Source organism: Carya illinoinensis, chromosome 1 (genome assembly GCF_018687715.1).
Source record: "Carya illinoinensis cultivar Pawnee chromosome 1, C.illinoinensisPawnee_v1, whole genome shotgun sequence".
NCBI classification, from domain to species: Eukaryota; Viridiplantae; Streptophyta; class Magnoliopsida; order Fagales; family Juglandaceae; genus Carya; species Carya illinoinensis.
In genome coordinates, this window is record NC_056752.1 from 38134230 (window position 1) to 38149238 (window position 15009).

At 37.6% G+C, this 15009-nt stretch overlaps 2 protein-coding genes and 1 pseudogene across 2 annotated transcripts; 2 read left to right on the plus strand and 1 right to left on the minus strand.

Moving 5' to 3' along the window:
- The first annotated feature begins 3387 nt into the window (after positions 1-3387).
- LOC122296413 lies at positions 3388-4114 on the plus strand (annotated as a pseudogene).
- Positions 4115-8325: 4211 nt separating this feature from the next.
- LOC122317644 (pentatricopeptide repeat-containing protein At3g48810) lies at positions 8326-11322 on the minus strand. Its single transcript, XM_043134729.1, has one exon. The coding sequence runs from the start codon at positions 11095-11097 to the stop codon at positions 9103-9105; it is 1995 nt and encodes a 664-aa protein (XP_042990663.1). The 5' UTR covers positions 11098-11322; the 3' UTR covers positions 8326-9102.
- A 32-nt stretch (positions 11323-11354) lies between these two features.
- LOC122317660 (ER membrane protein complex subunit 6-like) lies at positions 11355-14770 on the plus strand. Its single transcript, XM_043134730.1, has 5 exons — positions 11355-11512; positions 12380-12526; positions 13006-13201; positions 13882-13901; positions 14454-14770. The coding sequence occupies exons 2-5, from the start codon at positions 12411-12413 to the stop codon at positions 14482-14484; spliced, it is 363 nt and encodes a 120-aa protein (XP_042990664.1). The 5' UTR covers positions 11355-11512; positions 12380-12410; the 3' UTR covers positions 14485-14770.
- The last annotated feature ends 239 nt before the right edge of the window (positions 14771-15009 follow it).

Genomic DNA, 15009 nt, shown 5'->3' on the forward strand with positions numbered 1-15009 from the left:
TTTATATGGGTTAAAGCAATCCAGACGCATGTGGTATAAACACTTTAGCGAATATCTATTGAAAGAAGGATTTGAGAATAATCCAATATACCCATGTGCTTTTATTAAGAAATTAGACTCCAGATTTGTTATTATTGCGGTTTATGTTGATGATCTAAATCTTATTGGAACTCCTGAAGAGATCAGAAGAGCCGCTACATATTTAAAGAATGAATTTGAAATGAAGGATCTTGGCAAAACGAAATTTTGCCAAGGCCTGCAGCTCGAGCATTTGCAAAATGGAATTCTCATTCATCAGTCACATTATACAGAGAAAGTCTTGAAACACTTTTACATGGACAAAACTTATCCTCTGAGTACTCGAATGGTTGTTCGATCACTTGATGTGCAGAAAGATCCATTTCGTTCTTGTGAAGACGATGGAGAAATTTTTGGTCCTGAAACACCTTATCTCAGTGCAATTAGAGCCCTAATATATCTTGTAAATTGCACTCGGCCTGATATTGCATTTTCAGTTAATTTACTTGCAAGATGTATTTCTGCATCAACTCGAAGACATTGGAATTATATTAAACATATCCTTCGATACCTCCAAAGTACGATTGATATGAGATTATTTTATCAACATGGTTCAAGTCTAAAATTAGTTGAATATGCGGATGCAGGTTACCTTTCAGATCCACACAGAGGTAGATCTTAAACTGGATATGTATTTACTTATAAAAATTCTGCTATATCATGGAGATCTGTCAAGCAAATACTATCTGCTATCTCTTCAAATCACTCAGAGATCATTGCAATTCATGAGGCAAGTCGAGAATGCATTTGGCTAAGATTAGTGATTCAATATATTCAAGAAAAGTGTGGTCTTCCAGTGATTAATGATAATTCAACAATTTTATACGAAAATAATGCTGCTTGTATTACTCAAATTAGAGGAGGATATATCAAAGGTGATAGAACCAAATATATTTCACCTAAATTCTTTTATACTCATGAACTTCAGGAGAAAAGTGAAATTAATGTCAAGCAGATATGGTCAAGTGATAATCTGACAGATTTATTCACAAAAGCATTACCAACTGCAACATTTAAGAAGATTGTGTAGAAGATTGGAATGCAAAGAGTTGAAGACCTATCACCATACACTTTTCAGAGAGAGTAATGTCTTGAAAACTTGTGCTAATTGTACTCTTTTTCCTTCGCTAAAGTTTTATCCCACTGGGTTTTCCTTTACAAGATTTTAATGAGGTAATATTAAAGCATTTGGCGTTATACATGAATATTGTACTCTTTTTCATTCGATTTTGATTTTTTCCCTCTGAGTTTTTCCTTGACAAGGTTTTAACGAGACATATTCTTTATGTATGGTCATCTAAAGGGAGAGTGTTATAAACTTATTATATGACCATACATAGTCATTAATTAAGACTATTGAGCCATCAATTAAGATCAATTTTTAGCCATTAATTAAGATCATTGAGCTATCAATTAAGACCAATATTTAGCCATTAATTAAGACTATTGAGCCATCAATTAAGACTTAAGCTATACCTACTCCTTTGTACTCCTATATATATGGGTATCATTCACTTGTATATTATCAAGTTTTGCATTTGAATAACAACTATTTCTTTTACAATATCCTCTCTTTCTCACAATATTATTTCTTTTTTAGTTTCATAACATATATATATATATATATACATATAATGTATTCTAACACTTTAGGTTCTGACATTTTTTATTTTTTATTTTTTCAGTCTTTTCTAGTTCAACATATAAAATTAGATTGGTTTCCTTACCAGATTTTTACTGATATTCTTCTTTCATATTAGTACTTGCCAGATTTTTTGGGCCTTTGTTTTGATTAAAGAAATAAGCATTTAGTCTAACCTTAAGCTGAAAACATTGTTTCATTTGGGTGCAAACTGAAAATCCAACATATTTATTGTAGGAAGACGTTGAATAAATTTAAATGATATAGAGAAAATTGCAAAAGATGACTATAACATACTGAGAAGTTTACTTGAATGTCAAACAGTAGGCAAAAGAAATTTACTTGAATAATTCGTCGGTTGATGAGAATGAGAAATAAACATGGTTGGCCTACTGATTTAATATGCAAAAGATCATAGCAATATGATTAGGATTATAATTAAAAGACTTTTAATAAAGAAAAGAAAAGATGTCAAACAGAGTTTGCTTCGTTAGATGGAAAACTATTAACTACTGAGGTGTCATGTCCCTTTTTTTTAGTGAAGTGTAAGATGTGCGTATAAGATAATCCCCACTGACATGTGACCTTTGGCTTGTCTGGCCTGGGTATAAGGTCTTTCAACTTCAATCTACAACATATCTGTCATGCTAAGACCTCTGTTTTTGGATAGTTTTTTGAAAAATCAAGAAGAATATCTTGTTTTCGGAATTTTTTACAAGAATCAAAGCTGAAACTGGAAACTCAAACCTTTAGTTGTGATAGGCCTCTGTCAGCTCTCTTTTTATTAACAGAAAGTCCACTTTTTAATGTTTCCTTGCTGCCAAAAAACCAAATCTAGTAATCAAGAATTATCTGCTACCATATTAGAAGATTAGAAGATTATTGAAACCCATGTAGATCGATGTAACACTGACTGTTTCTTTTATTCTTCCTTTCCCACAATTGATGAATATCACAAAAGTCTCTAGAACAATAGACCAAAGAAAGATTTTAAATATAGATGAACTGAACAAGCATGCATGTGAACATCTCCTTCTGCAATCACAAGGAGGCCGTCTTATTTTTTTATTATGCCCAGTGAATAGTAAAAAAATCATTAGATGTGTGATGTAAATGTAAATGAACTGATAAGATTGGGTGTGATAAATAAGTTGGCCGGCAGATATTATTTGTTCAATGTATAATAGGATACATCCAATAAATAAAAATCATTGAATATATAGAAGCCTAATTCCTCATTATTTGAAGACAATTGGGCGCCATGGTTCACATTGCCATCAACACTACCTTTTTTTTTTTTTTTTTTTTTAAACCAGAGATAGGGCCTCCGTAATTTATTGCAAGAAACCCCCTTATGGTAGGAGAACACCATTACAAACAAAGAACACAAGCATAAGCCAACAACATCATTCCAGTGCTAAACACTACTTGTGTGATACTATAGGCCACTACTGATTATGGTTTACCTATATAATGTATTAAACCCTTTTTACGGCCATCGTATTGTATTTGGTTATTATTAAAAATAAAATATTTTGCAGCTTCATAAACTTTGGTGCAATATTGCTGAACCACGCCAATCTAGCTTGTATCTTGTGTGATTAATTCTACTTTTTATTTATTTATTTCTCTTATCATTCCTAACATGCACTACCTGCCATCGTTTATTATTGGAATTGAGTGCAGCATCATTTGCAAAAGTGGTGAATAGTGCATTTGGATGACATTTAATCCCACCTTTTGATCCTTAAGCCAGCGCCATCAACTACCTCCTTGCATCCTACCTGATTCCTTATGTTGGACTTACTGGCTATGTTGGATCAAATCCGAAACTCCAAGGTGCTACTTCCAAAAGGGTAAGCCCCAATCATCTCCGGTAATGCCTTGAAACTGAACAGAAAACGAGTAACCTTCTCGTGTTTTTGTCAGCTTGTTGTAGGCCTTTTGGGCATGGAATCTGGCCAAGATGCAGTCATTCGAGAATTGCTATACGAGCGGGCAACGATGAAGGTGGCTCCCTATGGAATAACGGTGGTAGAGTTTACAAATCACTTCTCAGAGCTAAGGAATAAGCTGGGACACGCAGGATTGAAAGATGAAGGCATTGTGGTTGCACAATGAAAGGGTGCGGAGGGAAAAAGTATTGGGAGCGTGCTTGCTAGAGACATAGACTAAATTGCATATGATAGAACTCCGGAGGAGATCCTGAGGCTTGTATATGGGGGAGGTGACGAGCATGACCTGGTGGTTTCTATCCAAAGGGCACTAATGGTCATATTGCTAGATCTCATTTACAAGCTTAAAAGCTCTGCTGCTACAATTTTCACTTTTATGTTTAAACCATATGCATGCCCTCGGCAAAAGTGGCAAATAAGTGAATGAGGTTTTCCTATATGCTAGCTTTATGCGATGAAAGAGTTGTTTTGATGTTATTAATCAAGTTTTCTCAGAGACTCCTACTTCCAGTTTGGATTTAGAGTTATTTTCAACACATTTTATCTCTTTTTAATCATTACAATTTTTTCAAATTTACACAAAATATAATAAACAATTCAACTTTTTCAAATTTTAAAACAATAATAATATTAAAAAACAGCATTTTATTCAAATTTTAACTTTTATCTTATCTCATGGCAACTCACTATCCAAAACTCACCCTAATTATTATGTGAACCTGCACTCTATACGAACCCGATCCACATATATTGCACTTCTCGAAGTTGACGGGATTATTAAACTTGGATTTGAGAATCCAAGTGGATGAAGTCAGGGCACCATGTTTTTCGCTTTTCCATCGGCAGTTTCTTCTATAGCAGTAATATGAGAGATTGGTGAATGAGATTTCATGGGAGGGAGAAGCTTTTGTGTGATTTAAATGACTATTTGAATTATTTAAATGAGTTTGATCTCTTGGTTACAAGAGAGAAGTTGGTTGTGTGGGCTCAGAGGGAGGAGACCAGTTATCACAACAAGTGAAATTAAACTGGTTGGAGAAAGGGGAAGCCTCTGCCCAGTTTTTTCGGTCCTTTGCACTGACGTCCAAAATAAGAGTACGTGAATGAGATGAAGCTAAGTGATGGGCAAATTTTGAGGATTTCGGAGGAAATACATCTGGCAGCAGTCAATTATTTTGGTGACTTTCTTTGTGCTCGTCCACAACATGAATTGCCACACTTGTCATCGATGGTTAATTCTGATGTTTTGGAGCAAGAAAACGAGGTGCTTTTGCAGCTCTCTTCAATCCAAGAGGTCAAAGAGGTTATGTTCTCCATCCTGATTGATAGTAGTCCAGGCCCAGATGGCTTCGGATTGGGTTTCTATTGAGCATGCTAGGATACTATTGCATTTGACATCGTTGAGGCGATACAAGATTTCTTTCGGGGCTATATGTTGCCAAGGTTTTATATGGCCTCTTATATAGTTTTAATCATGAAGGTGCCAAATCCTACTGGTTTTGAAAAGTTTAGACCTATAAGCCTTTGCTCACTGATTTATAAGGTATGCTAAAAAAATTCTGGTTAAAAGGCTGTCTCCAATTCTATGCAGGTTGATTGGCCTCGAATAAGGTGCCTTCTTATTAGGACGTAGTATTTTTGAGAATATTTCTTTGGTCCAGGAGATGGTTCACCAAATAAATAAGCGTGTTCGTGGAGGAAATGTGTTGATTAAAGTTGATAAAAACTTATGATAGTATTGATTGGGAGTTCTTGTTGCGTGTTATGAGCTCCTTTGGGTTTTTTAGTGGTGTTTGTGGGCTTATTAGTAAGTGTATTAAGCTCCCTTAGTTCTTTGTGGTTATGAATGGAACTGTGAAAGGTTTCCTCCCTAGTGGTCAGAGTTTATGCCAAGGGGATCCCCTCTCGCTGTATTTATTTATTTTGGTGTAAGAGATTCTATCTCGGTTGCTGAAAAAGAGTTTTGCCGATGGATCTATTCAGCCATTTAATCATCCCCGAGATGCACCATTAATTTCTCATTTGTTGTATGCGGATGATGTTATGGTCTTTGTGAATGGAGGTCGGTCATCTCTTAAAATGATCAGGGATATTTTTTGGATGTATGAGGCTTGGTCGGTACAGGTAGTAAGGAGAAGTCGTCGATTTTTTTTTTTCCTACAAATTTTTCTACTGCAAGACATAGGAGTTTGTTACATTTCACAGATTACTCGACTGGGTCTTTTCTAGTGAAATATTTGGGAGCTCCTTTGATTTTTGGTAGGTTAAAATTGTGTCATTTTGACAACCTGGTAGCTTGCATCAAGGATAGGCTAGGGGGGATGGCAAAGTCATTTGTTATCTAATGGTGCTTAGATTCTTTTGCTCAAACATGTTGTGGCTAGTATGCCAGTTCATTTACTTTCGGTTGTGCATGCACCAAAGGCTGTTCTAAGTAAGTTATGCAGCCTTATGAGCAATTTCTTCTGGGGGTCCTCGGGTGGTAAGCCGAAGCATAAGTGGATTGCTTGGCAAAAAGTGTGTAAGCCGATTAGAGAGGGTGGTGTGGGTTTACGAAGCCTAAATGAAGTGCAAGCTTCACTTTTTATGAAACTCCCTTGGAATCTCTTGATTGGGAATTCTTTGTGGGTGCAATATTTTAGAGCAAAATATGTTAAACGTATGCATATTTCTTTGGTGGGACAACATAGAGGCTCTTAGTTTTGGAAGGGCATTATGCGCTGTCTGCCACAAGTCCTTAGCAATTCTAAATGGCGGATCTGTGGTGGGAACATTTCCTTCTGGCATGATAAGTGGTCGAGCATGGGTCCCTTGGTAGATGCAATTCCTATAACTGGCCATCCTCATTTATAGGTCAAAGAATGCAGGATTGATGATGACTAGGATGTGGGAATGATCCGAAGCCTGGTGGGCGATGAAAACACTAATGCAATTCTGGACAACCTGGGTATGTATAAGGCAAGCTCAGACGTACTGATATGGACTCAGAGTTTGAATGGTGAGTTTACGTCGAAGAGTGCATGGGAGTGTATTTGTCTTAAGGCGTCGCGAGTTCGTTGGTCTGAGTGGGTTTAGCATGTTGCGTTACCCAAGAAGTATTCGTTTACGATGTGGAAGGCACTTCATGCTTGTCTCAGCGTTGATGCTCGTGAAAGGCAACTAGGTATTCCATTGGTTTCAAAGTGTGAATGTTGTGTTGGGGGGTGCTTGGAAGACCAAGATCATGTCTTGGCTACTAGAACGGTTGCAAAGGAAATATGGCGCCGAGCTTCTGTTCAAGTTGGCATTCCTTTTGACCCTTATCGACCTTGGAAAGAAAAAGTTGAGTTGTGGTTCCATCGTGCTACAAACTCATCCCAAAAAGGTAATTTACTTGGTCTCTTGCCTTCTATTTTAACATGGGCTTTCCGGCTTTGGCGTTGCAAGGCACACATGGAAGGATATATGGCTTCGGTGGAGTCCCTTTGGCATTCAATCAAGGTTGCTATTGCATGGGTGGAGATTTGGCTTAAGGCTGGTAAGAAGCTCTTAATGGGGGATGAAAAGGTGTTAGCTACTTTTTCCATTCTAGTAAAACCTCCAATAAATAAGCGGGCGGTTATCGTTAGTTTGAAAAAGACCGACACAAGGGTGATATAAGCTGAATGTTGATGGCAGGTGCTTGGGTAACCCAAGTCAGATGGGGGGAGGGGGAGTAATACAGGATGATGAGGGTCAGTTGGTGTTGGCCTTCTCGTCTAGTTTGGGTCATGGTACCAAGAATTCGGCGGAGCTTATGGCTCTTCTTTTTGGGTTGAGGCATTGTAGGGAGCTTGACATAAAGAAAGTGGAAGTTGAATTGGACTCACTTTTGGTTGTACATTGGCTACAGCGAAAGCGATGTGAGATATGGTATCTTAAGGATTATTAGGATGAGATATAGGAGATTCTTTCACCAATGCAGTGTGTGGTTCAGCATGTTTTTTGAGAGTGTAATGCTGGAGCTGATCACCTCGCTCGACGGATTTGGTATCTAGGGCATGGATGCAGTTTGAAGAGCTTCCTCATCTTCTCAAAGGAATTTTGAATTTAGATCGGTTGGAGCTGCCATGTTTGTGTTGTTAGTTTCTGGATGGACCCCCTGTGGTTTGCTGGTTTGTAGTTAATATTTTTATTGGTTCTTTGGTTGGGTAATTATTTTTGGCACTTGTGGTCTTATTTTGCAATTTTTCATGTGAGTTGGTCTGTTGACATGGTATTTCTTCATTATAAGTGAAAGTTTTAATAAAATGGGGATAGGACTACTCTTGGACATGTCACCCTCGACTTTAAAAAAAAAAAATCCAAATAAATAGTGATTTTGAGATATAAGATCATGTTTGACTTCAGCTCTGCAATAGTAATTCCTAAAATCTGCAACGAGAATATTGAATTGGCAAAATAAAATCATTTTGCTGGACACAGTAGCTATTGCTTTTGAAATCAACATCAACGCGTCTTTGATGTTGATCATCTCTAAACTTAACCCTTCGAAGCGGAGTTTTTCTTGTACGGCGCTTTGGATCACGGCCTGGATAACAAATTTAAGGGGTCCAACAATTGTCGGCATACTGAGCTTCAACTTTCCCATAAGTCCATGTCAAAACTGCATTTTAATGACGATATTACACAAAGCATATGAAAGAAGTTTATTTATAACGTTTCATTCTATTTTTACATCACAACCAGTGAACTACAAGGTATGAAAGCATTGAAAATTACATACCACTTGCATATCAGTTACTTGCACAAAAAGAATACATTGTATAACCACAACCTCTGGTCCATAGAATTGAAAAATCCTCTGCGAAGGCCATGGTAGGTAGGCTTTCGCTTACCTTTCAAATAGTTTTGATCAAACTACCGGGGGATTTTGAGCGATAGAACAGCAATCCGGAGGCTCCAATTCAATTGACATCGGCTTTATGGATCTTCATCAAGTAACTTGGCTTGACTACGAAGATTACTTTTCCCCAAGGGGCAAAAGAAATGTTGTTGCCAATCTCATTATCATGTCAAAAGCATGTCACTAAGCGGTAAAGAAGGAACTGTCAGTCCAAATTCTAACATTTCCTTTCAGATTTGAATGTGGGTGCAAATTCCCCCAACACTCTCTTGTCTTTCAAATTCAATTCAACCCAAAGGGAGAGGAGATAAAGAATAAGGAGATTTCTAGTCTCTAGAGGATTAGTACTTGACATTTTTTACATTATTAAAATCGCACATGGAAAGTTAGTGCAGTTCTCCTCTGTGCCTCATCTAGTAATCCAATGTATGGTCGTAGCATGCATCTAACATATCCCCCAACAAGAGATCGGCACAAATCCACATATTCAGTCATTTTGAGCATCTGTTGTATTTGATTGATGTTTTGGCCCATCTGTCTGGAAAATAATCCAAATCTGTGCGTTATCCGTTACTCACGATATCATCTAAAATGTGAATTGGCCCCATATGACCTAAGTTGCTGAAGAAACAACGGACTAACACGTTCCAGGTAGTGAAGTTGGGGTAAATACCTTCATTGATCATCCTGCGAAGATAAAAATTGGCTTCATCATTACCTATCCAATTAGAGATCCCCCAAATAAGAGTAGTGTACCCTATTACGTCAGGGTGCCACTCTTCTGCAACACAATTCCTGTCCAAAAGTTGGATGGCAGATTTAACCTTTCCCTGCTTACAGTAAGCATAAATTATTGTGTTATATGTGATGGTATCGGGCTTTATTCCTCCAACCAGCATTTTTCCAAGAACCTGCAAGGTCTCCTGAGGCATACCAGCACTGCAAAATCCATGCAAAATGGTATTACAAGTCACCAAATTCGGCTCAATCTCCTTGTCTTTTATCTCCCTATAAAGTCCAAAAGCCTCTCTGAATCTTTTTGCCTTAAAGAGACCATTCAATAATTCATTATATGTTGTGATGTTGGGAAAACACCCATATCTCTCCATCTGCTCAAGCATGTTTAGAGCCCAGTCCAGTCTTCCATTGCCACATAACCCTTTGATAAAAGCGTTGAATGTAACCGTATTTGGAGGACAAGCTTCAGTAGTCATATTCTCTATAAGACTATGAGCTTGGTTAAACATATAATTCCTACAAAGGACATCCACCATGCAGGTATATGCCACAACATTTGGTTGACAACCATGCGTTATCATCTTGTTCCATGTCTCAGATGCACCAATAAAGTTCCCAGCTTTTGCAAAGCCGTCAATGAGAGTGCTATATGTAGTCACATTTGGAAAACAGCCATTTCTCTCCATCTCATTACAAATAGATACGGCTTTACCCATATTTCCACAGGAGCAGAGACCGTGTATTAGAGTGTTGTGCGCAACAACATTGGGCACAAATCCCTCTCGAATCATTTGGCTCCACATTTCAAGTGCTTCACATTGTCTACTTCCCAAGAGATACCCCTTTATCAATGAAGTAAACGTGTAAATATTGGGTTTACATCCTCTCCTAAACATCTGGGCAAACACTGCAAGACCCAATCCAACTTTCCCCACATCACAAAGAGAACTGATGATAGCTGAGAATGTGATGACATTAGGATCAACCACTTTATCCATCATCTCAACTAACAACTTGAACACCTCTTCAAACTTGTATTCTCTGCAAAACCCATTTATCAATGCATTATAAACCGACACACAGGGTTCAAACATCATTGCGAGCTCCCTCGCTTCCTCCAGCTTACCAACCCTGCACAATGTTGACACTACAGTTGTATAGCTCACTGCATCTGGAGAGCACCCTTTCTTCGACATTTCCTCAAGCAACTTGCGTGCACCATCGACCCTATCATTCTTACACAACGCCTTCAAGAGAATGTTATACGTAAACACATTTGGCTCCATCCCATCTCTCTTCATATTACTATATATCGGATTAATCATCTGAAACCTATTCTCACCAAGCAAAGAATCCAATAAATGATTGTAAATCTTCACCGTTGGCTCACACCCAAATTCCCTTATCCTGTAAAACGTCTTCAAGGCTTGCTCTGCCAACCCGGCTCGCCGATAAGCCTTTATAACACTCACAAACAACTCCTCGGAGCAACCAATTCCGTCCAACTTCATTTGGTGCAATAAATATTGCACGGCATCAGTTTGGTTCTCTTCCCGATCGAGTTTCTCAATCATGGTTTGGTACGTTAATGGGGTGTGCTTGAAGGTCCCTGAATTGGCAATGGACCTGAAGTAATCCAAGGCCAAAACGACGTCGCCCTCGCGTTTCAATCTGTTTAGGACGTCGCTTTCTCTGAGAAGGGACTGTTTCTGTTCATCTAGGGGTTGATGGGGATTGAGAATTGGGTTTGTGTTTAGCACAAAGGGGATAGAAGGCTTGTGGACTTTCAACAATAAGGAACGCCCTTCTTTCAAGTACATTATAAAAGAACTAAAACCCTAAACCCCAGCTTGCCTCAATCAAGTTCTTCGAGTTCTTGAATTCAAAAAATTTATTTATTTTAAAACAGCGTATAAAAAACCAGAAAAGATACTGTCCCCAAAATGGTTTAGGGTTCAGTCAAGACTCGAAGGCAGGTGGACACCCATTGAGGAGAACGGAGAAGCTGCTGTAAGGCTAGAAGTGGAAGTTCAGAGTAAGCTTAACGCCTTTAACCCGGAAAAGGCATGACGGGTACGGGTTATGAAAATTCTGAACTTGAGGGTATGAAGGTAATTTCCAGGGTATGAAATTGCAATTTGAAAGGGTATTGTATTCCGACGGCTAGTCCTAGGACTCCTACTGCTCAAAAGCACATTTGAGTGCTTTGGTCTCCGATTCCCAGTGAACATAAAGGTATCTCTTTTTTGTAAAATTTTCTTCTTCGATCATATTTTCGTCTTCTATTTTTGTAATTACGCAGTAGAATCGAAATCTTTATGAATTATTTTGTTTTGGAACAGTTCATTCTCAGATCTGACAGTGCTATTGTCTCGTATAGTTTTGTTTTGCTATTTTTTTTTTTTGTTTTTTTGTTTTGGGGGCGGGGGGGGGGGGGGGTGTTGTTTCGAAGTCTTCATAAAGCTTAAATCCTGGTGATTTTATTGTCCTTGATGGTTTGGATAATAAAAAAAGTGTTGCTTTTTGGATCAATTTTCGTTCGACTGGATTAATTATGATATTTTTAGAGGATATAGAGTGGGAATTTTGGTGGGATTGTAACATTCAGGTGAGGAATTGGGAAGGGGGTCAGCCTAGGGGGGCAATTTTTTTCTTCTAGCGTACAACAGGGCTAATTGAAGATGGGTTCTTTCTTCATCACCCCCTGGAGAAATTGCATTTCATAATTGTCGGTGGATGTTGAAATCTAATACCATTGGCGTGATGGATCGCAATCTGTATGCAGAGCTTGTGTTTAGCCGGTTAATTCTCTCACGTATTAAAGCAAAAAGGACCTGGATTCTAACTTCCCCAAAATGATATTAAACCAACATGGTTTTCTTGTTATTTAGTACATGAACAAAACATGATACAACCTAGGTGCATTAATATCTGTTCTATGAAAAGTTGGTACTTCCTGACCATAACGTTTTTGAGTTATTTGGTTGATTGCCTCATAGACCATTTATTAGTTACTTGAGTGCTGTATTAAGAAGCCACAAAAACTGGTTGACGTTTCAATTATAATCACAATAGCTCATTTATTTGTCTTTCTTTTGTCAGAAATCCAGTATCATATTACAAAGTAGAAGGTATGGTGGGACATAATGATTCTAGTGTGGCTGAGAAGAAATCAAGTGATCCCACGAATGACATTCCAAACTTCAATGCTGAGAATCTGCAAAGTAACATGAAAACTATATATTACAGGTTTGTTTTGACAACCTATTAACACGTGGAGCCAGTCTAATTGACAACTGTTTTAAATATCAGATAACTGTATAGAGGACACCAGGCCCACTTCTTCAGACCCCATAAATTACAAGGGTGTGTGTGTTTCGGTGGGTATATACCATATGTGTTTGTGAGGGAAAGAGAGATAGTGTGCATTATTTGGTATTTCTAAGTCAACTAAATCATAAAAAATTCTGGAGGCTTTCATCATGCTGTACTTGTGAATTTTTAGTGGATTCCTGCAATATCCAAGGATTTCACAAATGAATTTTGGTGTATATCAACATACAGAATTGAAGACAGCCCTGAATGATTAAAGAGATGTTAACATACTTGAACATTTTCTGGATTTGGAGCTGTAGTAGGCTGTAAAATGCAACAAAATATGAAGGAAAAATAATTGTGAAGTATAATGCTTGTATGTAGAACCTAAACCTTTTTTTTTTTTTTTGCAGCCGGACTTTTCTGTCTATTATTGGTGGGGTCATTGCTGGAATTTCGGGATTCACAGGCTTGACTGGGTTTATCCTTTATTTCCTAGTCATGGCAATCACTTCGGTTGGGTTAATAGCGAAGGCAGGGTTTTCAATTCATTCATACTTCGATAGCTGGAACCGGGTTGTACTTGATGGGTTTTTTAGTGGGCTCATGGTCTCTCTCTCTCTCTCTCTCTCTCTCTCTCTCTCTCTGTGGTATAAATTTTCTGACCTGTTTGCATAGGGTAACAATTTGTGAACATCTTTAAATGTGTGTTGAATCTCATAGCTTCCTCTGAGCATATAATCTTGTAGTCCACCTTCTATTAAATGGGTTCTCCATTGTTTATTTCCTTTTGTCTTTGCAACTTCATGTGAGTGACAACCTCGTGGTAGTTACTGGAGTTGGTTGCAAGTTAATCTGTTGGGGGAAAAACATCTGGCGTGAATTATGCCTTTGAGTTTTAGCTTGTCAGAAAGAGCTCTTTTGTTTCTATGGCTTGGGGGCTTGGTCGTAACTGGCTGATCCATTTGAATCATAGAAATTTGATTTTTCTGATGGAAGGAAAATGCTTTTTTTTAGTGCTTCGGATCGTTAAAAAAATGCTTATTTTCTTGTTGAAATAGCTTATGATAATTATGCTTGGAACTCTAAAGATTTTTTAGTGAAAAGTTTTTAACAAATGCTTTGCTCAAGGAAGAATGACTTGTCTGGACTGTCACTAGCAAAGAATTTGGACATATTCTAATCAATTTATGTTTTATCTATCTGATTTATTCATGCTTAACTTGTCAACATTGCAATCTAATTATCTTGTTAACATTTTCTACCTTTTCTTTTCTTTTCTTTGGCAGTCATTCGTGCTATTCTGGACGTATCCTTTCTCTATGTGACACTTGATATGATGTCAAAAATCATGAACGTTTAGGATTGTTATTCCATTACATGATAAAGATGTTGAGACTATAATATAGATCATGGAATACTTTTGTGTGCTTTCTTGTTCTCTCAGACTACTACCTGATTTTAACATCAAATAATTATGTTTGGCTCAAGCCCGTGGTGCCGGAGGGTAATGATCAAGTCTTTCATGTGAGCACCCAGCTCATACCATTTGACATTTTATACAAGAAAATTTATATTTGCAAAGAGTAGATTTTCCTGCAAATCAAATCTTACCATGTCAGTGGTGTGATGGGTGTCTTAATGTGTTCCAGACTTGCAAATAAGACTCTTTACATAATTATCTGAAAAACTGTTCCATTTGTTGCCACACCTTGATCCTGAAGACAGGACCGACCATGGTGCTAAAGGCTGATTCCTTACTGAAACACGTCTTAGTCCAAATCATATCATTCTTGTTACTGAATCATTTTTCCAGTAGAAAGTTGATTTCATATCTGCCTACTTTCCTTGACATAAGAAGATTTGCCTATGACATCGTGCACATATTCTGATGGAATGGAAGTAAAGCTGTGGTGTTGCTGCTGAGGTCCGTGATGCTGCTCACTGTGATACATTTACATTATCCTGAGGTTCGGAAATAGCTTTAATTATTTTGTATAAACTTTTAAACTATCATGTGATTTACTTTACTCTACATTCCTTCCTCTTGCCTTCATAAATTCCCAGAATTACAATTTGGCTAGAGGGAGATGTTTGGTAGTAATTGATTGTGGGATGGAATCTGATGACCAGGAAATTTTGTATGAAACCTTCTATGAAAATGAGTTGCACCATTAACATTTTTGCAGATAGGGTAAAAAATTCTGAACCTCCGGTGTTTTTTGAGTTTTGACATGACAGACAATATTGGATTATGAACTTATAGATTTCTCCATGCTTCACGCATTATTATTAATAATTAATAGTGTAATGTCAATTAACAAAGGCAAATAATTATCACCCAACTTTTTCAACACAGAATTTTCTAAAATCCATTTCTAATAGACATGAAAAGCTGCAGAAGAATCCATTTCTGA